The 22,957-nt window shown below is 44.3% G+C and overlaps 4 protein-coding genes across 7 annotated transcripts in view; 3 read left to right on the forward strand and 1 right to left on the reverse strand.

Moving 5' to 3' along the window:
• Positions 1-842, forward strand: part of LOC134221831 (serine palmitoyltransferase small subunit A-like) — a 50,406-nt gene extending 49,564 nt beyond the window's left edge. For all 3 annotated transcript variants that reach the window (XM_062701007.1, XM_062701013.1, XM_062701019.1), the window contains one exon: positions 69-842. In XM_062701007.1, coding sequence (XP_062556991.1) covers positions 69-232 — 164 coding nt within the window. In that variant the 3' untranslated portion in view covers positions 233-842. The remainder of the gene's footprint in view (positions 1-68) is intronic.
• Positions 843-950: 108 nt separating this feature from the next.
• LOC134221818 (TELO2-interacting protein 1 homolog) lies at positions 951-4,254 on the reverse strand. Of its 2 annotated transcripts, XM_062701001.1 has the most exons (3): positions 4,157-4,241; positions 3,027-4,092; positions 951-2,964 (listed from the first exon to the last, which is right to left on the reverse strand). In XM_062701001.1, exons 2-3 carry the CDS (start codon positions 4,055-4,057, stop codon positions 969-971), a joined length of 3,027 nt encoding a protein of 1,008 aa, XP_062556985.1. In that variant the 5' UTR covers positions 4,058-4,092; positions 4,157-4,241; the 3' UTR covers positions 951-968. The 2 variants fall into 2 exon arrangements, with proteins under 2 accessions (XP_062556985.1, XP_062556981.1); XM_062700997.1 differs by having other exon boundaries at positions 3,027-4,254.
• An 11,543-nt stretch (positions 4,255-15,797) lies between these two features.
• LOC134205964 (uncharacterized) overlaps positions 15,798-22,957 on the forward strand; it is a 64,132-nt gene continuing 56,972 nt past the window's right edge. Inside the window, exons 1-6 of the mRNA XM_062681662.1 lie at positions 15,798-16,083; positions 16,148-16,653; positions 16,717-16,908; positions 17,098-17,421; positions 17,480-17,659; positions 20,873-21,103. Coding sequence (XP_062537646.1) covers positions 15,940-16,083; positions 16,148-16,653; positions 16,717-16,908; positions 17,098-17,421; positions 17,480-17,659; positions 20,873-21,103 — 1,577 coding nt within the window. The 5' untranslated portion in view covers positions 15,798-15,939. The remainder of the gene's footprint in view (positions 16,084-16,147; positions 16,654-16,716; positions 16,909-17,097; positions 17,422-17,479; positions 17,660-20,872; positions 21,104-22,957) is intronic.
• On the forward strand, positions 19,593-21,650 carry LOC134208113 (zinc finger protein 26-like). Its single transcript, XM_062684193.1, has 6 exons — positions 19,593-19,874; positions 19,939-20,456; positions 20,520-20,711; positions 20,873-21,196; positions 21,254-21,433; positions 21,495-21,650. The coding sequence occupies exons 1-6, from the start codon at positions 19,728-19,730 to the stop codon at positions 21,571-21,573; spliced, it is 1,440 nt and encodes a 479-aa protein (XP_062540177.1). The 5' UTR covers positions 19,593-19,727; the 3' UTR covers positions 21,574-21,650.

Below are 22,957 nucleotides of genomic sequence, written 5' to 3' on the forward strand. Positions count from 1 at the left end.
CTTCATTGCCTTGAAGCGTGCATCAATCTCTAGTTTTGTTCCTTACATCAGCAATCTTCTCCCACTAGATGGTGTCATTTTCAGTATCCTGGCCCTGCTCGCTTTCTCCAGTTACGTGTACCTACCGAGCTACACCCGGAAGTTGATAAACGCCTTCATGCCGACCGGAAACGAGCTCACATTGGATCTGATGGATCACCACCAGCAACCGATTGACTACGGCGTAAACTAAGGCTAGCGGCGCCCGTTCCGGGAGACGCAATTAGAGAAACAGTCTTCGCAAATACCAAACTACGTTGGATGATGCTTTACTGGAATGAAATTTTAAATCAGCGGAGCAAAAGAATATCTCGCATTTACACGAACATAATTATACGATAACATAGTTGCGAAAAAAGATGCTATTTGAGCTACATAGTTTAAGCAGAAGTTTAGGGAGTTTTCAGAACATTGTTGGTGCTGGCTGCCGCAGCAGAAAATATTTGATAACCTTAATGACGTAGGTGGTATTTTAGAAAGCAGAAAGTTTCTTAACTTTTATAACGTACTGATCGCTTCTTAACTACTGAGTTACACTTGAATAGTAGCAAACACCCAGGGCGGTAGACGCGAGGGAATCATGTGAAATTAGGGCTGTTTCTTGTCTGTAGATATAGCTATTACAAGTATAATTAGAAACTATCACAAATAACAATTATAAAACATAAATTTTGTGTTGATTTGAGACATTTTTGAAATTGTTTTCTACTTGTTCAAATTCAACTTTAAAATTGCATATTTTTAAAATACTACTGTTTATGGATTCTTAAATTTAATAAACTTTTCCAACTACATTTACCTAATTTCGAACTTTGAAACTTTTTTGAATCAAATCCCTACCCTGGACGCGTACGCCAAGCTTCTGAGTTAGCTTCGGGCAGTTCTTTCACAAAATCTAAATTGCTCTCGAGTCTTTCCCGATAAACATTTTATTTATCCAACCCACACCCGTTCAGCTTTACAAAGACGGCACCCGGATCGTACAGTGCCAACTGGTCGAAAAACTCCCGAGCCAACTGTTGCAACTCCCGCCGAGGTGATTTAGTCAAGTAGAGCTTACCCACATTCAACACCTGATCCAGCTGGCGTTCGTTCAACTTCAACGAGCTGACCAACGTCGGAGCGTGAGCTAAGATTTTCCGCTGCAGTTTATACGTTTGCAAGGCACTGAAATCGGCACCGACATTGGCACGCATAAATTCATTCAGCCGCGGAAGAACGTCATCCAGCGTCCTCTTCCGAATGAAGTCCTTGGCTAGTTGACCCAAACTGATCAGCAAGTCGAACGCACAGCTCATCACCACCGGACTGGGATCCGCGAATCGTTCCGCAAAGTTGAACCAAATCTGATGCACTAACGGAAGCAGCTGGTTTTCGTGCTCGCTCAACAGAAAAATGCCCTCATTTAATGTCCCCAACGCGATGATTCTTTCCTCAGGAACACCCGACGACAGGTATTTAAAGTTCACCGTCAGAATTTTAACCGTTATACGGATATGCGGCGGCAATTTGTCCTCCTCGCTTTGATATGGTCCCTCGTGTTCCAGGGGTACGTCTTCATCCTCATCTGGTGCCACGGAATCATCTTCCACGGGGTCTAAAACTTCATCAATCTTTGCTTCTTTACTGGGCAGTTTGTTATCTAAATCCGTCTTCAGTTGTTCCATTTTTTCACGCAGCTTAGATTCCATGTCACTTTCATCGTTCTGCGGATGAGCCTCTGTTCGATAGCGGTACCGAATAGCCCGGACGAAGATTTGCAACACCCGCAGGCACAGTATGCGTCCCGTCCCCATTCGCTGGTCGTGCCCTTCCAGAATGGCCATCACGATGGGGCTGATGGTGGACTCGAGCACGGCGGACGATTCGTACGGAACGAAACGTAGAACCGATTCCAGCATTTGAACCCCCTCTGCGAAGGTAACGGTTCGCTTCAGACAGCGAGTTATGTGCTGCGAAACGTAGTCCAGGTTCTGAAAGATAAGTTCCTGGATGGAGGGCAGCTGTAGAGAAGTGGCAATCGCGTCTAGGGTGATTTCCGCTGCCTCGTTGACGCAGTTTAGATTACTTCCCGAGAGGGGTAGAATGTGCCTCAGGACGTCATACAGTTGCCAACGAAAATCGCCGCGAAATAACCGACAGAAGCGGGCGATCAGTCGCAAGGACAGACAAATGTGTAAAATGTTGAACTTCAGGTCGCTTATTTGGGTTGACTCTTCCAGATCGACCTGCCAGTGGTAGTCCTGAAGAATTTCGGCGAAAACGCTGCCGAACAGAGACCGTAATGACGGATGGTCGATTTCTGAGGGAATCAATTCCGATAATAGAAAAAGATAGCCGTTGATGTTCAGTTTGGAGGTAAACAGGTCTTCGAGAATATAACTCAGTATGGTTGACAATGTTTCCGGTCGATTTTGCAGACTGTATAGGATTTCTAAAAAACTGTTTCGGCAACGATCTGATCCATGAAAGTTACGCAACACTATCCATCGGGACTCTCTCTTCTCCTTGTCCAGTTTGGATTCCGGCTGAACGTATTCGAATCGATACGAAACGTACTCTCGTCGAACGAGTTCCTCGGGTTGATCCAATTCAGCGCCCGCCACCAAAATCATGACAATTTGATTGACAATTTCCTGGTTCGAAATAATGGTGTTCAACTGGGCATCCGTCATGAAGTTGAAGTAGCCATTCAACAATCGAAACCGGGCGATCTGATCTGATTCTTCACCTCTATAGATGCACCTAGGGATGGTTTTGAGGGATTCATAAAATAGCTCGTCCAATCGGGAGCTGCCGAAGCAAACACTCGAATTGGGATATGCCGTGAGAGCTTTCTGGCAAATAGAACTAATATTGTTTGATTCATCTTGAGAAAGCGCAAGAAGGGATTCCAAGAAAAACACTGAGCATGTTGGCATATTACTGGAACAAATAAAAAAAATAGAATACATTTTTAGCACTTAAAAACTTAGTTTACTACTTACGGAACACATTTCTCCAATAATGCAGCATTCATCCGAGCAAATTCAAGCCGTATCGTGTCTTCTTCTGCTCCTCTTAAATGACCAATTGTATTCAAGACTTGATTAACCTTCTTTTCCGCCTCCAGTAGCCATTCCCTGCTTCGACAAGTATTGCTGAAGTAATCCTGTCGGGCCTTGGAATCTCTCAGGCCCATTCCTAAAACATTTTTACCGCTTTCGCCAAAGTTATTCATCTCCTTCGAAAGCTTAACAAACATCTCCGTTTGGATATCTTCTTCCTCAACACGACCATCATAATCCTCGAATATCAAACCAAGCACTCGCCCCAGAGCCTTAATCCCCGTTCTGGTAAGGATCTTCCCCTGCTTTTCGTCGCCATTTACAACCGATACCAACGCCACCAGCAATTTCGGTAGCACTATAAAAAGCAGCTCCGCCACCTGACATCGCAACACCTTGTCCGAGAAGTCAAACTGATCGTGAATCTGCAATGTGGCCATAATACATTCCACCGCTTGAACCCGCAACTTTCGGAACTGTTCGCCGGATATAACGCTCACACAGACAAACAACACCTGCGACAGCAGGCTTAGGTTGTCCCTGACGTACACCTCCTCCACCAAATCCGGCTGGACATTCATGCTCGCCAGGGTTAACCCACGTAGCGTAACCATTTTGAATTCCTCCGAGAGACCCTCAACCAGCTGACCAGTCCGTGTGTCGTACAGCTGCCTCAGCATCACTACCAACATGGTCTTCATCGCCACGGCTTGGCGCAGCTTGGTCCTGGCCAAAATAGTACACAAACACTCCATCAGGTTGGTCTTCAGCTCGTTCCGGTTGCGCCATGGAACGCTGTCCAGCAGCATGGCCACCTGCTGGAGGATGACGTTCTGCAGGATCTGGAGACTCTCGCCATCGATTTGCGTCAGACATCCGTTCAATTGTTCAATATCCGTCAGCTGTGGATCACGGATTACTCGCTCGAGCAACGATTTCAACCGCTGAGAAACTTGCACGAACGAACTCATGAATTAGTTGAATATTATTTCCCACTTTCCTTGACCTGAAATCAGATGTGCCCGACAGGGTATCGTAGGATTAACAAATTACAATTAACTGCAAATTACTTTTGCAAAAGGAGCAAAAGGAGTCAAGCCGCCAAGCCAAAAAATAATTATTATTCACTGTTTTGTTTTTTTTTTTTTTTGTTTTGGCTGTTTCCGTTGTTTCTTGTTTCACAATAGACTAACGCAAAATGAACTCCCCCAAGAAATTATGACGTTTGAGCGGGTCGCATAATGAACGCAAAATGAACTTTTGTTCGAGAAGACGACCCGCTCAAATGTCAAAATCCATCAGGTGAGTGAATTTGATGAACTCCTGCACAGGTCTATGGTCCAATGCACCGAATGAACACAATGACGTTTGAGACGGGCGCTGTTTACTAAAAATGAACACTTGCATGAACTCGATGAATGAAAAAGTATTCATTCTTAGTAAACAGCGCCCGTCTCAAACGTCATTGTGTTCATTCGATGACTCATAAACAAATGAACTCCCCAAGAAATTATGACTTTTGAGCGGGTCGCATAATGAACGCAAAATGAACTTTTGTTCGAGAAGACGACCCGCTCAAATGTCAAAATCCGTCGGGTGAGTGAATTCGATGAACCCCTGCATAAGTCTATAGACTTATGCAGGGGTTCATCGAATTCACTCACCCGACGGATTTTGACATTTGAGCGGGTCGTCTTCTCGAACAAAAGTTCATTTTGCGTTCATTATGCGACCCGCTCAAACGTCATAATTTCTTGGGGGAGTTCATTTTGCGTTAGTCTATATCAAAAAAGTGTCAGGCAAGATGAATATAGTAGTAGGTGCTCCAACCTGCCAAGTTTGTGGAGGAGAAGACGGCGGGGGTGAAAAGTTCATTTTCAGTGCAAAATGAAAACAAACCGGCTGGCTCTCCCATACTAAAATCCAAGATGGCTGAATCGTGAATTTGGCAGATTGGAACAAGATGAATACACAGCTAGGTGTTCCAATCTGCCAAATTCACGGTTCAGCCATCTTGGATTTTAGTATGGGAGAGCCAGCCGGTTTGTTTATGTTTTGCACCGAAAATGAATTTTTCACCCCCGCCTTCTTCTCGTCCATAAATTGGGCAGATTGAATTACCTAGCTGTGTATTCATCTTGGATTGGAACACCTAGTGGTGTATTCATCTTGGTGTCAGGGGCGGCAGGGGCTAGTCAAATTCAAATTCACTCACTTCGACACTGGCTAGTGGCGTGTATTCACTTGCACAAAAGTTCATTTTGCGTTCATTTTTCGCTCAACCGCGACCGATGAGAGGGTTCATTCCGTTCATTCAGCTCTCCTCTCTCTCCTAGCCAGCGATTTTGTTTCAGTGCAGTTTTATGCAACGTACACACCAGTCAAGCAGTTTGACGAACATTGACTCCGCCCCCCAGAAAACGCTTCGGTTGCTGCTTTGTTTGAACGTGTGTGAAGTTGTTCGAACAACCATTTGACAGTTGGCGGCTCGGTTGGAAAAAATTAAAACGGTTTGATTTTGTTTTGAGTTGTGGGGGGTGGAGACAAGGTACGCCGAACATGTTTGAGCATTTGTAGTGAAGTTGCACAAACCCCCATATATTTTTTGATGGTTGGTGCTCAAGTTGGCGCTTCGGTCGTTCGTGTGTGATATTGTTTGTCGAATAAATTGATTTTTCGTGCCGCTGTTGGTAAAACTAGATGGATGTTTGAATAAACGAGAGGTGGAGTCAAAGTTGGTCAAACTGCTTGACCGTGTGTACGTTCCATTACGACATAAAACCGTTTTGGGGATTCAACAGAAATCCTTCCTGGATTCGGACGGAAATGGTCCAATGCACCGAGTTCATCATTGACGTTTGAGCGGTGCGCTGTTTACTAAGAATGAATACTTTCTCATTCATCGAGTTCATGCAAGTGTTCATTTTTAGTAAACAGCGCCCGTCTCAAACGTCATTGTGTTCATTCGGTGCATTGGACCATAGTTTCGGGACTCCGACGAGAATCCTTTCGAGAATTGAGTGAATAGTGTTTCTAGAGAAGATCCTGAAATTCTATCCGGACCGGTGCAGACGGTGCGAGCGCTCAAGGAAAAAAGTAAGTAATCGGGGAGGATTTTCAACGGATTTTGTTTATTGCATCATTCGAATTAGGGTTTCTGAAAATGGGATTTTGGAATGTTTATAATTTGCGCTGCTTCTATATAACTGTTCGACTGCGACTTTGGAAATTTCGACGGAAATCGTTTCTGGATTCCTTTTGAGATTTCGATGAGAATTCTTTCGGGATTCCGACGAGAATTCAAGAATCCAGCATGATTCCCTTCGGATTCCGACGGGAATTCGGGACTCCGAAGGAATACCGACGGGAATCCTTCCGGGACTCAGACGGGGATTATGACGGGTATCCTTTTTCGGAATTCCGACGGGGATCCTTCCGGGATTCCGACGGGAATCCTTTCCTAATTCCGACGCGAATCCTTTCGGAATTTCGATGAGAATCCTTCGAGATTCCAACGGGAATCCTTTTGAGATTTCGATGAGAATCCTTTCGAGAGTCCTGGAGACGGGAATCCTTTCGGGATTTCGACGCGAATCCTTTCGGAATTTTGATGAGAATCCTTTTGAGATCCCGATGGGGGTCGTTTCGGGATTCCGACTGGAAATCTTTCGGGATTCTGACGGGAATCCTTTCGAGATTCCGACGTGAATCCTTTCGAGATTCCAAGGCGAATCCTTTCGGAATTTCGATGAGATTTTTTTAAAGATTCCGACGGGGATCCTTCGGGTTCCGACGGGAAACCTTTCGGGATTCCGACGGGAATCCTTTCGGGATTCCGACGGGATTCCGACGGGAATCCTTTCGGGATTACGACGGGAAGCCTTTCTGGATTCCCACGTGAATCCTTTCTAGATTCCAAGGCGAATCCATTCGGAATTTCGATGAGATTTTTTTCGAGATTCCGACGGGAATCCTTTCGGAATTTTGATGAGAATCCTTTTGAGATCCCGATGGGGGTCGTTTCGGGATTCCGACGGGAAATCTTTCGGGATTCAGACGAGAATCCTTTCGTGATTCCGACGGGAATTCTTACGGGATTCCGACGGGAAACCTTTCGGGATTCCGACCGGAATCCTTTCGGGATTCCAACGGGAATCCTTTCTGGATTCCGACGGGAATCCTTTCTGGATTCCGACGGGAATCCTTTCTGGATTCCCACGTGAATGCTTTCGAGATTCCAAGGCGAATCAATTCAGAATTTCGATGAGATTTTTTTCGAGATTCCGACGGGAATGCTTTCGGAATTTTGATGAGAATCCTTTTGAGATCCCGATGGGGGTCGTTTCGGGATTCCGACGGGAAATCTTTCGGGATTCTGACGGGAATCCTTTCGAGATTCCGACGTGAATCCTTTCGAGATTCCAAGGCGAATCCATTCGGAATTTCGGTGAGATATTTTTCGAGATTCCGACGGGGGTCCTTTCAGGATTCCGACGGGTGTCCTTTCGGGATTTCCACGGGAATCCTTCTGGATTCCGACGGGAATACTTTCGAGATTCCGACGGGAATCCTTTCGGGATTCCGACGGGAATCCTTTCGGGACTCCGACGGGAATCCTTTCGGGATTCCGACAAGAATCCTTTCGAAATCCTTTCGGGATTCCGACGGAATCCTTTCAGGATTCCGACGGGAATCCTTTCAGATTCCGACGGGAATCCTTTCGGGATTCCGACGGGAATCCTTTCGATTCCGACGGAATCCTTTCGATTCCGACGGGAATCCTTTCGATTCCGACGGGAATCCTTTCGGGATTCCGACGGGAATCCTTTCGGGATTCCGACGGGAATCCTTTCGGGATTCCGACGGGAATCCTTTCGGGATTCCGACGGGAATCCTTTCGGGATTCCGACGGGAATCCTTTCGGGATTCCGAGAATTTCGATGAGAATTTTTTCGTGATTTCTATGGGGGTCCTTTCGGGATCCTGACGGGAATCTTTTCGGAAATCCGACGGGTGTCCTTTCGAGATTCCGACGAGGGTCCTTTCGGGATTTCGACGAGAATCCTTTCAGGATTTCGACAGGAATCCTTCCGGGATTCCGAGGGGGGTCCTTTCGGGATTTCGACGGGATTCCGATGGGAATCCTTTCGGAATTCCAACGGGAATCCTTTCGAGATTCCGACGGGAGTCCTTTTGGAATTCCGACGGAAATCCTTTCGGGATTCCGACGGGAATCCTTTCGGGACTCGATGGTTCCAGTTCGTGAGAGCAGCACGTACGGACGTGCTTTTTGCTCGCTCCAAGTGTTTTTTCTCGTTTGTTCGATGTGTTTACTTTTTCGCTTCGTTGTGTTGACGTTATTTTCCCCCGGATCCGTCATGGGTGGCCGATTCGGTCGAAGGAAAGTGTGGGGTTTGAATAAGTTACCATCAGCGTGTGATTATAAATTAACACCTCAGCGTGTCGATCAGGGCACAGCAAGCCATGACTCGGGCCTTCTGGTCAAAACCTCCGTGGCGTCCACACGCATCCGGAGAGCTGCTGTTATAACTATTCGCTTGCGGCGCGGGTAACCCCTCCAAGCAGCTTTTGCAGAACAACGTATATTCGTCGTTGCCAATCAACGATGCCGGCAATCCGCCGAAAAAACGTAAGAAGCAGCAATCTCAGCTGCATACTGTTGGGCAGAACCAGGTCGCTAAATCCGTTGCCCGTACAAATTGTGGAGATGCAATGCCCCTAGCTTCGCCTCAGTACACCCCTGTGTACTCTCCACTGCTGTCAGCCAACCCACGCGGTGGGTGTAGAGATATTCAAAAACCAAAACGAACGTCATACCGTCGAGACGTGTGTGCTAATACTGTACTTTTTCCAATCGGATAAATAAATACCTTTTTTGTCTAACGCTCAGTAGTTCGCGAGTGCCTTTATTTCTTGTTACCGAATTTTCCCAGATACGCGTGATTCCACTGCTCATAGGAACCTGCACAATCCGTCAGGTTATTGGCCCAGTGGCAGCTGCGGAAGTGAATCGGTTCGCGAGTGGTCTTTTGCTCAAACGGAAAGTTCCGTGGTGTTCCGCCCCGGGAGAGGGCGAAGAAGGCAAAGCAAAGTAGTAGTGTTAAGCCCGCAGTCCACTGTTTGTCATAATGCCAAATATTTGTCAAGTTGATCTGGACATCTATCAAACCGATTATCACTTACAAAAAACTTCGCATTATATTCATGAGTTCACACATGGATTTTTGCAATGGGGGTAGCGAAATGGATTCCATACTTCCGACACATATATTCCATGCGCACACATGCATTGCATGAGTGTTCACACATACTATCCATGTGGGTTATAGTATCCATGTGTGAATTTGTATGCAAATTAAGTATGTGCCGACGCATGATATGTATATTTCAAAATACATGGATTTTTGCCATAAAGTATGTGTCGATTTTCCTGAGTGTAGAAATCGACATGGATATCAGGCTAACTTGACAAATATCTGTCATTATGACAAACAGTGTACTGATAGCTTTAGTGATCCCTTCTCCAGGAGGAGAAGAAGAACAGAAAGAAGAATTGCGTTGCCGAGCAACTGTCGCTTGAAGAAAATTTGTTGTTATTCTTCGTCAGTGTTTCCAAGCCATTGAGGTCAAAAAGAGACGAATAGTGTTTCGCGCCGTGACTTTAACCGACAAACGCAAGAGTGCTTTTCCAAGTAAACAAAACCAGTTTTTTTGTGTACCGTGTGCGCCGCGAATTTGCTAGTGTCGAAATGTCAGACGCGAGGTTTGCCGTTCCGAAGCTCTCCGGAACGAATTGGCAAACATGGAAAATACGCCTCGAAATGTTGTTGTGCTGCGAGAATTTGTGGAGCATTGTATCCGAAGATTTGTCAGATGAAGACGATCGCGATGACGAGTGGGAAATAAACGATCGGAAGGCGAGGGCAACGATTGTGCTGCTGCTGGAGGATAGCCAGCTACCGTTGATTAAAAAGTGCACAAATGCTCGCGATACTTTTTCGGCTCTTCGTAGTTACCACGAGAAAACGTCGCGTTCGGTCCGCGTCTCGCTTTTTAAGAAATTGTGCGCATTTGATTTATCGGAAGGCGGGAATTTGGAGCACCACTTGTTTGAAGTGGACGATTTGTTTGGATTGGTTGGAGGCCGCGGAATGTCCTTCGATATGGACACGAAAGTGTGTATGCTTTTGCGGAGCCTCCCGCGTTCGTTTGACAGTTTGGTGTCCGCTCTGACAGTAGGCCAGATGATGATATTACGCTTGGAGGTAGTGAAAGCAAAACTGGAAATATAATCGTTGTCTGGAACGCGATGCGGGTGCAAGAGGCTCAAAGCCGGAACGGGCAATGCGCTCTGAAATGAAGAAAGAAACGCGCAAATGTCATTTCTGTAAGTGCCCGGTCATCTCCGGCGTAACTGCAGGAAGTATAAGGACTCCGTGAAGAACGAAGAGAGTGACGTGAAGCCTTGCGTGAAGCAAAGAAGAGAAGAAGCCGGATAAGCCAAAACGGCTCGCAGTGAAGTAAAACACGTCGCGTTCGTGGTCGATGGTGACTCTCATTCGTGGCTTATCGACAGTGGGGCAAGTGCCCATATGACGAGTGACAGGGCGTTTTTCTCGGAACTGAAATGAGTTCACGGGCGGTTGGATCACGATGGCCGACGGAAAGAAAACGCGAATTTCCGGTGAAGGTCGCGGAGTGCTTTACGGTTACGATGATGACGATAACGTGGTACAAATTGAGATGAACGACGTAAAATTCGTACTGGTCTTGCAGCTAGTCTCTTGTGGGTCGGCAGGCTAACACAAAAGAACATGAGTGTGTGTTTCGGGAAGGAAGATTGCAAGATCGTCCACGCAACAAGCGATACAGTGGCGGCAGGCGTTCGCAGTGGTGGATTGTATTATCTGCGAATCGCAGGTGCAGCTATGAAGGCGACGGAGAGCCAGCATCGAGAGAATTGCCAACACCAGTGGCACAGGCGCCTAGGCCACCGCGACTGGACAGCCACCGAGTGGATGCTGAAGGAAGGTTTGTTCAACGAAATAAAGGTAAGCAACTGTAGGATGAAAATCATTTGCAAAATTTGTTTAGAGGGGAAGTCGGCAAGGGCGCCGTTCCCGGATGTCATCGACAGGAAATCCCGGCAGGTTTTGGACATTGTGCATACGGATCTCTGTGGTCCCACGAAAAATGCCACACCGAGCGGCAATCGTTACGTGATGCAAGTTATCGACGACTACAGTCGCTTCACCGTGACGTACCTACTTAAGCACAAATCCGAAGCAGCAGCGAATTTGAAGGATTATGTACGATGGACGGAGAACATATTTGGACGCAAACCTGCAGTAATCCGCTCGGATGGAGGAGGAGAGTTCGATAACAACGAGCTGCGAAAGTTCTACCGTGAGGGAAGGTATTAAGCCGCAGTTCACAACTCCGTATTCGCCTCAGCAAAATGGCGTAGCTGAGCGGAAGAACAGGAGCATCACCGTGATGGCCACCTGTATGCTGATCGACGCCGGTTTGGAGAAACGCTACTGGGGAGAGGCTGTGCTTACGGCTACATACCTTCAGAATCGCCTGTTGTCCAGATCGATAGGAAAAACACCGTACGAACTATGGTGAGGGCGGAAGCCCGACTTGTCACATTTGCGAGTGTTCGGCAGCGAGGCGTACGTGCATGTTCCTGCAGTGAAGCGTACCAAAATGGATAGCAAAGCACGTAAGCTGGTCTTCGTTGGGTACTCCATGGAGCATAAAGGGTACCGGTTCTTAGATCGTGATACGGACTCGGTTATAGTCAGCAGAGATGCTCGGTTCTTGGAGTTGGGCAACGGTTCATCCTTCGTGGAAATTCCAATGTCAGGTGGAGGTGGAGAAGGCACTGAAGGGACAGAGTACCCTGAAGCAGGAGGAGCAAGAAGTCGATTGTCCGAAGAACGAAACTTCAGAAGATCGTGATCCATCGAGTGACGGTTCTGGCTGTGACGAGCAATACGAAGATGCAGAGTCCGAAGGTGAAGAACAGCAAAGTCGTGACGGCGGTCCACCTGTTCTACTCGTGGTGTGGTTCCGCGGCGGCTCGGCGACTACGTACTGGAAAGTGTTGTTGAAAAGACGTCCTGTGCTTTCGAAGAGCCTGGTGATTATCGAGAGGCTATGAAGGATAAGGAGTGGCGTAGTGCTATGGTTGAGGAACCTAGCGCCCACAGGCGGAATGGAACCTGGGAGTTGGTGTGCCTTCCGAAAAACAGAAAATTGTTGATCCAAGTGGGTCTTCAGAGGAAGGAAACGAGAAAGGTGAACTGGTGAAACGCAAAGCCAGAGTCGTTGCTCAAGGCTATACCCAACGAGAGGGAATCGATTTCAAAGACGTGTACGTACCTGTGACTAGTCACGTATCGTTGCGTGCATTCCTGACTGTTGCGGTGAACAGAAAATTCCACGTTCACCACTTTGATGTGAAAGCCGCTTATCTCCACGGGTCACTCGAAGAGGAGATTTTATGAAACAACCTCCGGGATTCGAGAAGAAAGACAAGAGAAACTGGTCTGTAAACTGAAACGAAGCATCTATGGCCTTCGACAATCTGCGAGGTGCTGGAACCAGCGGCTCAATGAAGTGCTCTCCAAGCTTGGTTTCAAGGCATCTGTAGCTGATCCCTGCCTTTACGTACGAGAAGGAGACTGCGAGGCTTATCTGATAGTTTACGTAGATGACCTGTTGCTTGCGTCAGCGTCCGATGACATTCAGAACATATTCAACAATTTGAAGGCGGAGTTCGATCTGACGTCCCTAGGACCTGTGTGTCACTTTCTAGAACTGGAAATACAACGGAAGGAAGGCATTTTCAAGATCCGTCTCCACCAGTACATCGAAAAGCTTGTCAATACACATGGAATGGGAGAAGCCAAAGCGAGCAAAGTCGCCTATGGATTTGGGCTACCTGAAGGACATGGAGGTCAGTGAAGATCTGGAAGATGCAACTAAGTTTCGGAGTCTAGTAGGAAGTCTTTGTATCTGGCAGTGGTCGCTCGCCCCGACATAGCTAACGCTGCTGCGATCCTCGGTAGGAAGTTTTGTGGCCCGACGCAACGTGACTGGACTGCCGCAAAACGAGCTCTACGCTATTTGAAGCAGACTAGCGACCATTTCCTAGTGATTGGTGACGATCCAGATCAGAAGCTAAACGGATATTCGGACGCCGGCTGGGCCGGAGACCCAAACGACCGGCAATCAACGTCGGGAATGGTATTTTCTTCGGCGGTTCAGTGCTTTCATGGGCCAGCTGGAAGCAAGGGAGTGTAACGCTGTCGTCCATGAAGGCCGAGTATGTGGCCTTGAGCGAGGCCTGCCAGGAGGCTGTATGGATCAGGAAACTACTCAGCGACCTCGGAAAACCACAAGTACAGCCTACAGTGATTCGAGAGGACAATCAGGGCTGTTTATCTTTCGTGAAGTGTGAAAGGGCGAGCCGGAAATCAAAACACATTGACACCAGGCAGAAGTTCGTACAACAGCTGTGTTCCAACAAGGTCGTCGAACTCGTTTACTGCCCGACTGAGAACATGACTGCGGACGTGATGACCAAGCCGTTAGGGCCGACCAAACACGCGAGATTCTGTGAAGCTCTTGGCTTGCATCAGTGAACCCGAAGCTGATGTTCATTGAGGAGGAGTGTGGAGATGCAATGCCCCTAGCTTCGCCTCAGTACACCCCTGTGTATTCTCCACTGCTGTCAGCCAACCCACGCGGTGGGTGTAGAGATATTCAAAAACCAAAACGAACGTCATACCGTCGAGACGTGTGTGCTAATACTGTACTTTTTTCAATCAGATAAATAAATACCTTTTTTGTCTAACGCTCAGTAGTTCGCGAGTGCCTTTATTTCTCGTTACCGAATCTTTCCCAGATACGCGTGATTCCACTGCTCATTGAAACCTGCACAATCCGTTACAAATGACCCTCACTCCGAATTTTGTACGCCAACTACCACATGCGCCCGTACAAGTGGCCCGACTCCGATGCTTGTACGACGCCTCTCGATGCTCTACCGACCAGCTCCTGTTTCGACCCGTAACTCCCCCTGCACTCCTGCTGACCAGGCAGCATCCTACCGAACGTGATGAATTCCGTCTGGCGCTACCCATGACTAACGTGGCCGATCCATGATCCCGCTGCACCACGCGACTTATGCGGCCGATCCATGATCCCACTGCTGTAACGTTGACGGTCAATCCACCCCACTAAGATATAGATCCAGAACCGTGCTGGGCCCATAACCTGTTGGGCAGAACCAGGGAACCCCCTCACAAAGAATAACAATACTGAAGTTCCCTCTCTACAACAACATCCTGAATCTCGAGCTCAAACATATGAGTACTCCGTTCTTCGAGCACCTTTCGCTGATCTTTAATCAGTCTTTCCGAAAAGTTGTCGCTCCATCAGCCTTCTCTCAGGGTTATCGAAGCTGTTTGAAAAGCCGATTTACAGTCGGTTATTTGAGTATGCCGAACACCACAACATCTTGCCCGAGGTACTGATTGGTTTCCAACGCAGTCGGTAAACCGTACACCAACTGACCCCAGTTAGCAACGTCCTCAGACGAAACAAGTCTGTCTCTAAAACTTCCGCCATGACCTTACTCGATGTTGAGAATGTATGGCACGATAGCCTGGTGTGCAAATTACAACTCTACAATCTTCACAGATACCTGGTAAAAGTGGACCCTCCTTAGCCGTGCGGTAAGACGCGCGGCTACAAAGCAAGACCATGCTGAGGGTGGCTGGGTTCGATTCCCGGTGCCGGTCTAGGCAATTTTCGGATTGGAAATTGTCTCGACTTCCCTGGGCATAAAAGTATCATCGTGTTAGCCCCATGATATACGAATGCAAAAATGGTAACCTGGCTTAGAAACCTCGCAGTTAATAACTGTGGAAGTGCTTAATGAACACTAAGGGAAGATCCATAAAGTACGTCACGCAAAAAATGGCGATTTTCAACCCCCCCTCCCCCCTTCGTCACGTTTTTTGTAACAAACCCCTAAAATTTTTGTATGGATCGTCACGCTGCTCAGAACCCCCCCTCCCCCCTAGAAGCGTGACGTACTTTGTGGACGGCCCCTAAGCTGCGAGGCGGCTCTGTCCCATGTAATGCCAATAAGAAGAAGACCTGGTGAAAATCATCAACAATTGTCTGTCGGCAAGGACATTCCGGGTCTCAATCAGCGCAGCGAGGTCCAATGCGCACAACATCGTCGCAGGCCTCCCCCAGGGCGTACAGAGCACCTCACCAGCATTCACTCACGTAATGGATTTTGACCCTTGAGCACTCTAACAAAAGTTTATTTTGCGCGTTCATTTATGACCCGCTCAAACGTCATAATCAGGGTTCTTATATCAGGCGATGTGCTTCAGTAAAGGTGTGGGCCAAAGTCCTCTAAGCCTGTAGTAGTCGGAAAAATAATGTAAACGATGCCACCCACAGTGGGCGGGCGGAGTGAAACGTCACGTCTGTTATAAAAATTGTACTGAGTATAAAAATCCAAGATGGCTGAATAATGAAATTGGCATACTGCAGACTGCTACACCTTTTTGTATACACCTTGGTCATAATTTCTTAGGGGAGTTCATTTTGCGTTGGTCTATCGCCAAATTTAACGTTATGTGATTTGTGAGCGACCCCTCGGGCCTCGCATTGACACAAATAAAATAAAAACAAACAACAGTGTGTTCAACTGCGAGTTGAAAATGGTTGCAATTTATCAACAGGCCATGTAGAAAATAGTTTCCATAGTTTATTGTGAATTAACTAATTAAAAATTTAAACAATGTCGTGTACGATCAAAACAGAATTCAATGGTTACAAATGTGGCTTCGGAATGTGTCGACTTTGCCTGAGTGAAGAGTCTTTAGAAGATGTTTTCGAGCAAGATGAACTTAATCAATGGATATCGAATTTTCTCTCAATTACGGTGAGAACTATTGAAATTAAGAATCAATATCATAAATTTAATGAGATTCAATTCGATTTTTCAGATATCTGTCGAAGACCACTTCAGTCAAACTATCTGCTCTATTTGTCGAATGCGGTTGATGGAATTTAACCAGTTTCGATTGCGATGCCTGGAAGTGCAAGGAGTATTACAATCTATGATTAAACCAGAGAATGTTACATTTGGAAAAACAGAGGCGCAAACGGCGCTCCAAGAAGCTAAATCAGAACCATGTTCCATGAAAAATGGGTACACGATACTTCACAAAGCATCTGCCAATAGTGACAACGACGATATGGAAGACATAATTGAGGCAGAAGCAATAAAAATTGAACCTCGTGAAGACGATGATCTTGTTGCGGATAACAATCCTGCAAGTGCAATGGAGAAAATTGATCCAGACGAAAGGCAAACGGCTTGTGATATGAAACATCAGTGTGATGTATGCCTTAAAATGTTTTCAAATAAAAAGAAACTTTCTTGCCACAGAAGGATTCACAAAGCAAAAGAATTTGTATGTACAGTTTGCGAAAAGCCTTTTGCATTACGGTAAGTAAAAAAGCGATTGTTTTTAATTTGAATTTATAAAATAATGTGCCTTCCTCGAAAAAGCTGGAAACTCCAAACCCATATGATCACGCATGAGGCGAAATTGACAACAGACGGGAATATCGCTCGACCATACACGTGCGATATCTGTCAGAGAGGGTTCCGGAACAGAGAATCGATACGAGTGCACTACACAGAAGTGCACGGACCAAAAAACCACGAGTGCCACATATGTGGACTTAGATTTCAAAAACGGTAAGAAAGCAAAAATGCCTAGTCCAGACAAAGACAGTACTCGACCATTGTTGTTCGAGTTTGCTTTTGTTTGCTGCCACTATCTTGTTCTTTGATCCGATAACATATGTCGTTAATGCTTTCTCTTGGGTGTGTGCAATTGTGAATAGTTTATCTATTGTCTGCTAATGTTCATTATTCAAATTCTAGGAGCGCAATGGCAATTCATATGAAGCATCACATTGCTCGTAGTGAAACCAAAGAGGAGTATCTTCTTGTAAAAGAGTTACGTCGAAAAAAAACTAGCGAGATCTGTAATAATGGTATTGAGGGCGAGCAACAAATAGACGGAGAATCGTCGAAACATATTCACCATGATGAGGTCGCATCCACTCGAACGGGTGAAACGAAAAGGCTGGAATGCGTAAAGTGTCACAAGATGTGTCAAACTATGAGAGGTCTATGGCATCACTTCAAACTTGCCCACCAGAGAAAATTTAATTGCTCCATGTGCAAGGGAGCGTTCGCAACGAAGTAAGATGTTCAACCTAACTTTTTTAGAAAATTGACATGAGAAACTTTATTTATTTAGGAAACTTCTGGACGCTCATGTCTTGAAAATTCATAAGCCAAAAGATGGCGAATATCAATCACTGGAATGTCTGCCGTGTAATAAGAATTTTTCATCCATATCTCGGCTCAACCAACATATGCGCATACACCAACCGAAGACGCTTAGTTGTAAAGTTTGCAATCGATTGTTTAGAAGAGAGTAATAATGTAGATTGATATGCTTGCATGAGAAAAGTATTAATTATTTATTTACTTTCAGGTATGATGTGAAGTCTCATATGAAAACTCACTTAAAAGACGATAATCGTCCACATGTCTAGGATAGCTGTGTGAGTTGAACTACGAAATGCTTAATGAACACTATATATACCAATCGACTAAGCTCAGCAAATGTCTGTGTGTGCGAGCGTGTTTTTTTTTCTCCAAGAAAGAATGCATTCACGCACGACCCAGCACACGTGCTCAATAGTTGCCACCTACTTAAAGCTACCGCACTGGAGTCATAAGTGAATACATGTTGCAGGTTATCAGAGATTCATCTCATCGCATATGGACGGATCCATATGCGATGAAGTTGAAGTCTGCGATGACGCAGCATTGTGTTTGACCCTTCAGACTCGACCAGTGACAGGTAATACCGACTAAACTCATCTTGGGCTCCGCTATAATTCCTCCCAGAAACTGCCTCCCAGCTCTGTGTCTTGTTACGGTTTATTTTATCTTACTTGTAAGTGACAAATATTTGAATGGATTTTTGTACGTTCCATTTCTGAATGTTCTGAAGATAGGCAAAAAAATGTAAATAGAAATGATTCCCAGACACAGATTATATTGCTGGTGTCACATGGCACAAATTAATTTAGGGTGCCCAAACAGGATCTGAATCCTACACCAACAGATCTGGGTTTCAGTTACACAGGTTTTTTTTTTCAGATTTTCGGGAACCCAAATTAGAGTAACCACTGCACTGCAGTGTTTTTCCTAATCTGGGTCACTTTGACATAATTCTGAGTAGATCCACGTTGGCGTGTAGTCCGGGCGTCACTACACTCAAACAAATATACACACTACTATAAAGTGTTTTGTATTTTGATTTGCCCTACTGCAGTCAAATATGTGAAACTCGAGTGCAAAACACTTTCAGTCACTTTGCATTTCACATATTAACGCATTTGCCCAAAAGTACACGCGGTGCTCCCCTCAGGAAACGACGCGCCGCGCTTTTCTCTACCCGTATACTCGATTCTTATGGGAAGATAACGTTGCGGCGTTTCCCAAGGTGCGGTTGTTCCTTTCCAATGTGAAACGCCGCGTGGAATCTTGTGCAAATGCGCTTTTGGAAACATTACAACAGCCGCGCGGTGTATCGTATTGACAGCACCCTACAATATTAGTCTGAACAGCAACACATTTTAGGCACAATTTTGTTTTATACTTGAGAAAAAAAAAGTTCTCTGCATTGCATATTCAAGATGGCATTGTATTGAAATCAAAAAGTATCATTCTTGATTTGCAACAGTAAAAGCTTTGGAAGCAAAAGTTATTACTATTCTGGCAATCGAATTTTCTCAATAAATATTCTAATTTAAATTCATTTTATCAAATGACATAAAAAACCGTGTATGATAATTCCATTTAATTTTTATTGAATAATATTTCAAGAATTTCCTCTATTACATTTTTATACAACTGAACCACCTGCGTGTTGTGTCATATTTGTTATGCTTGGAATGATGACTTCGTCGAGGTCTAAAGAGAAATAGAAGTTTAATAATCACCATATACGATTACCTATTTAAAAACAACGAGTTGTATCTACCTTAAAGTTAAGCTACATGTTACTAGACCTCCAATAATGCTAAGTTTATACAGGCCAAGTGAATTGAAGAAGTCGCTCGAATTGAACGTCTAAATATATTCGATGAATGAAAATAAATTTAAAATGTTCAACCTTTGGCAAGTCAATTAAATTCAACTGTGTTGTTCAGTTCACTTGTCCTGTCAAATCGTTGCATAAATACTTTCTACTGAAAACCGCGAACTGATTTACTCAATTTTACCAACGATTTTTTTTTGTGTGTGGGTATCCAAAAACGCCAAATTTAACTTTACGTGATTTGTGAGCGAGCCCCTCGCGTTGACACAAATAAAATAGAAACAAACAACAGTGAGAAACTGCGAGTTGAAATAGTTGCAATTTAGTAACAGACCATGTATAAAATTGTATCCATAATTTATTGTTTATGAACTAATTCAAAATTTAAACAATGTCATCGAGTACGATTAAAACAGAATTCAATGGTTACAAATGTGGCTTCGGAATGTGTCGACTATGCCTGAGTGAAGAATCTTTAGAAGATGTTTTCGAGCAAGACGAGCTTAGCCAATGGATATCGAATTTTCTCTCAATTACGGTGAGAACTACTGAAATTATGAATCAATATCATAAATTTAATAATAAATAATCTGATTTTTCAGATATCTGTCGAAGACAACTTCAGTCAAACTATCTGTTCTATTTGTCGATTACGGTTGATGGAATTTAACCATTTTCGATTGCGATGCCTGGAAGTACAAGGCGTATTACAATCTATGACTAAACAAAAGAATGTTACATTTGGAATAATAGAGTCACAAACGGCGCTCCAAGAAACTAAATCAGAACCATGTTCTATAAAAAATGAGTACACGATACTTCACGAAGCTTCTGCCAATAGTGGGGAAACATTCGACAACGACGACATGGAAGACATAATTGAGGCAGAAGCAATAAAAATTGAACCTCGTGAAGACGATGATCTTGTTGTGGAGAACAATCCTGCAATGGAGAAAATTGATCCTAACGAGAGGCAAACGGCTTGTGATATGAAAAATCAACACCAGTGTGATGTATGCCATAAAACGTTTTCAACAAAAAAGAAACTATCTTGCCACAAAAGGACTCACAGAGCAAAAAAATTAGTATGTACAGTTTGCGAAAAGCCTTTTGCATGGCGGTAAGTAAACAAGTAATTGTTTTAAATTTGAATCTATAAAATAATGTGCCTTCCTCGAAAAAGCTGGAAACTCCAAACCCATATGATCACGCATGAAGCGAAATTGACAACAGACGGGAATATCGCTCGACCATACAAATGCGATATCTGTCAGAGGGGATTCCGGAACAGAGAATCGAAACGAGTGCACTATACACAAGTGCACGGACCAAAAAACCACGAGTGCCACATATGTGGGCTAAGATTTCAAAAACAGTAAGAAAACAAAAATGCATGTCCAGACGAATAGACAGTACTCGACAATTGTTTGTTCGAGTTTGCTTTTGATCGTTCTCCGAAAACATATGTCGTTAATGCTTTCTCCTGTCTGTGTGCATAGTTTTTCTATTTGGTAATGTTCTTTATTAAAATTATAGGAGCGCACTGGCATTTCATATCAAGCATCACATTACTCGTGGTGAAACAAAAGAGGAGTATCTTCTTTTAAACGAGTTACGTCGAAATAAAACTGGCAAGATCTGTGATAATGGTATTGAGGACGAGCAACAAACAGAAGGCGAATCGTCGAACCATATATACAATGATGAGTTCGCATCTACTGGAACGGATGAGAAGAAAAGGCTGGAATGCGTAAAGTGTCATAAGATGTATCAAACTATGAGAGGTCTATGGCATCATTTCAAACTTGCCCACCAGAGAAAATTTGATTGCACTATGTGCAAAGGAGCGTTCCCAACGCAGTAAGATGTTTAGCCTATTTTCTTAGAAAATTGACATGAGAAACTTTATTTATTTAGAAAACTTCTGGACATACATGTCTTGAAAATTCACCAACCAAAAGATGGCGAACATCAATCACTGGAATGTCGGCCGTGTAACAAGAATTTTCCATCCATACCTCAGCTCAACCGGCATATGCGAATACACCAACCGAAAACGTTTAGTTGTGAAGTTTGCAATCGATTATTTAGAAGAGAGTAATAATATAGATTGATATGTTTGTGCGGAGAAAAGTATTAATTATTTATTTATTTTCAGGTATGATTTGAAGTCACATATGAAAACTCACTTGAAAGACGAAAATCGTCCACATGACTTGGGTAGCTGTTTGAGTTGAACTACGAAATGCTTACACTCTTAATTCATACCTCATAAATGTAACCATCTACATATAAGAACAAAAGAGGTTATAAACTACTGAGAAATATTGCCGCTGTCCGGAACATCTTTTGCTGCTGGATGAAAAAAAAGTCATACGATTTAACAGTTCTGTACCCAACATGTTTCGGACAGCAGAACAAAAGGAACCGAAGCGACAATCTTTCTATGTAGCTTATAGCCTCTTATAAAAACTTTTCTTCTTCTATGTTACGAACACTACATTCTAAAACGAATCTATGCTAACAGCGTTTCTTCTGGTTGGCCCTAGATTCGTTTGTGCAGTTCAAACTTGATTAGTATAACCTCCGTATCTTCTCTGTACACATTTTTAATCTTAAATAAATTACTTTTCAAAGTTAAACTTAGTATAAACTTTGCAAATATGAAAAATGCCTTGTTTGTATGTTATTTACAGGTTTGGTCTATTCTTGAGTGCGCGCTATATGTTCTCTCTGAAGAGGACGATTTTTGATGACATTTTATTCCACTCATTACCTCGGGTCATACTGACTCGTTCTTGTTCTTTCCTCGGTTCTTACTGGGTTGCCAAGAAATAAATACTTCTGCTGGAGACATCATCTGGGGTATGATCTTTCTGGGCGTCGATCGGTACACGAAAAGAGGAAAGTTAGAAGATCTTCGAAAATCGATGGCCTTCCTCCCTTACTCAACTTCTTCATTCCACGCTTTAAGAAATCGACAAATCGCTCAGTTCTCAGTCTGGATTGTGGATGATATGCACACTTAAAATTTTCCACCGTTCTCGGCTATGCAAATCTCGGTTAAAGATCGTTAGCTGAAATATCGGCTGAGTGGTGTAAACGGGCTTGGTAGTCATATGGCTACTGCTTCTGCCTCATGCGCAGGAGGTCGTGGGTTCGTGTTTTTTTTCTAGAACTGGAAATGGACTTCCATACCGTTTCCATTTCTATCCCTATACCTTCAACTTGGCTATTCTAGCAGTAGCTGCTAGAATTGGAAATGAACTAAAAAAACTAGTTTCCTACGTCCAATTAGAAATTCAATCAGTTGATTTCTTCTATCTATAACATTGCATTGGCAGGTCGTTAACCAAGACGAACCTCTGCCTGTCGAACCTAACCCAAAAATTCCAATAAATTCCGTATGATCTCGTGGCAAGTGCAGAGGTATATTCGGCTTGCAGTGGGCGAATGATTACATCATCATTTCCTCCCCTTCCGTACATTGACTTGCATTCTGACGTGGTGACTCTCGATAAAGGTAATTTACAACGGTGAATGGCTTCAGATATAGCATCTATGGATAAGGATAGAAATACATAGATGTAATTATTTCTCCGGAAATTTTCAACTGATTTA

The sequence above is a fragment of the Armigeres subalbatus genome, chromosome 1 (genome assembly GCF_024139115.2).
Source record: "Armigeres subalbatus isolate Guangzhou_Male chromosome 1, GZ_Asu_2, whole genome shotgun sequence".
In the NCBI taxonomy this organism is placed as follows: Eukaryota; Metazoa; Arthropoda; class Insecta; order Diptera; family Culicidae; genus Armigeres; species Armigeres subalbatus.

What these genes read in the sequence shown, in the direction of transcription:
- LOC134221818 (XM_062700997.1), bottom strand. Translation starts at nt 4,057, where the DNA reads ATGAGTTCGTTCGTGCAAGTTTCTCAGCGGTTGAAATCGTTGCTCGAG. An exon ending in TTATTGGAGAAATGTGTTCC is followed by an intron (nt 2,965 to 3,026) that starts GTAAGTAGTAAA and finishes TATTTGTTCCAG; the next exon opens with TAATATGCCAACATGCTCAG.
- LOC134208113 (XM_062684193.1), top strand. Translation starts at nt 19,728, where the DNA reads ATGTCATCGAGTACGATTAAAACAGAATTCAATGGTTACAAATGTGGC. An exon ending in GGGCTAAGATTTCAAAAACA is followed by an intron (nt 20,712 to 20,872) that starts GTAAGAAAACAA and finishes TTAAAATTATAG; the next exon opens with GAGCGCACTGGCATTTCATA. An exon ending in AATCGATTATTTAGAAGAGA is followed by an intron (nt 21,434 to 21,494) that starts GTAATAATATAG and finishes ATTTATTTTCAG; the next exon opens with GTATGATTTGAAGTCACATA.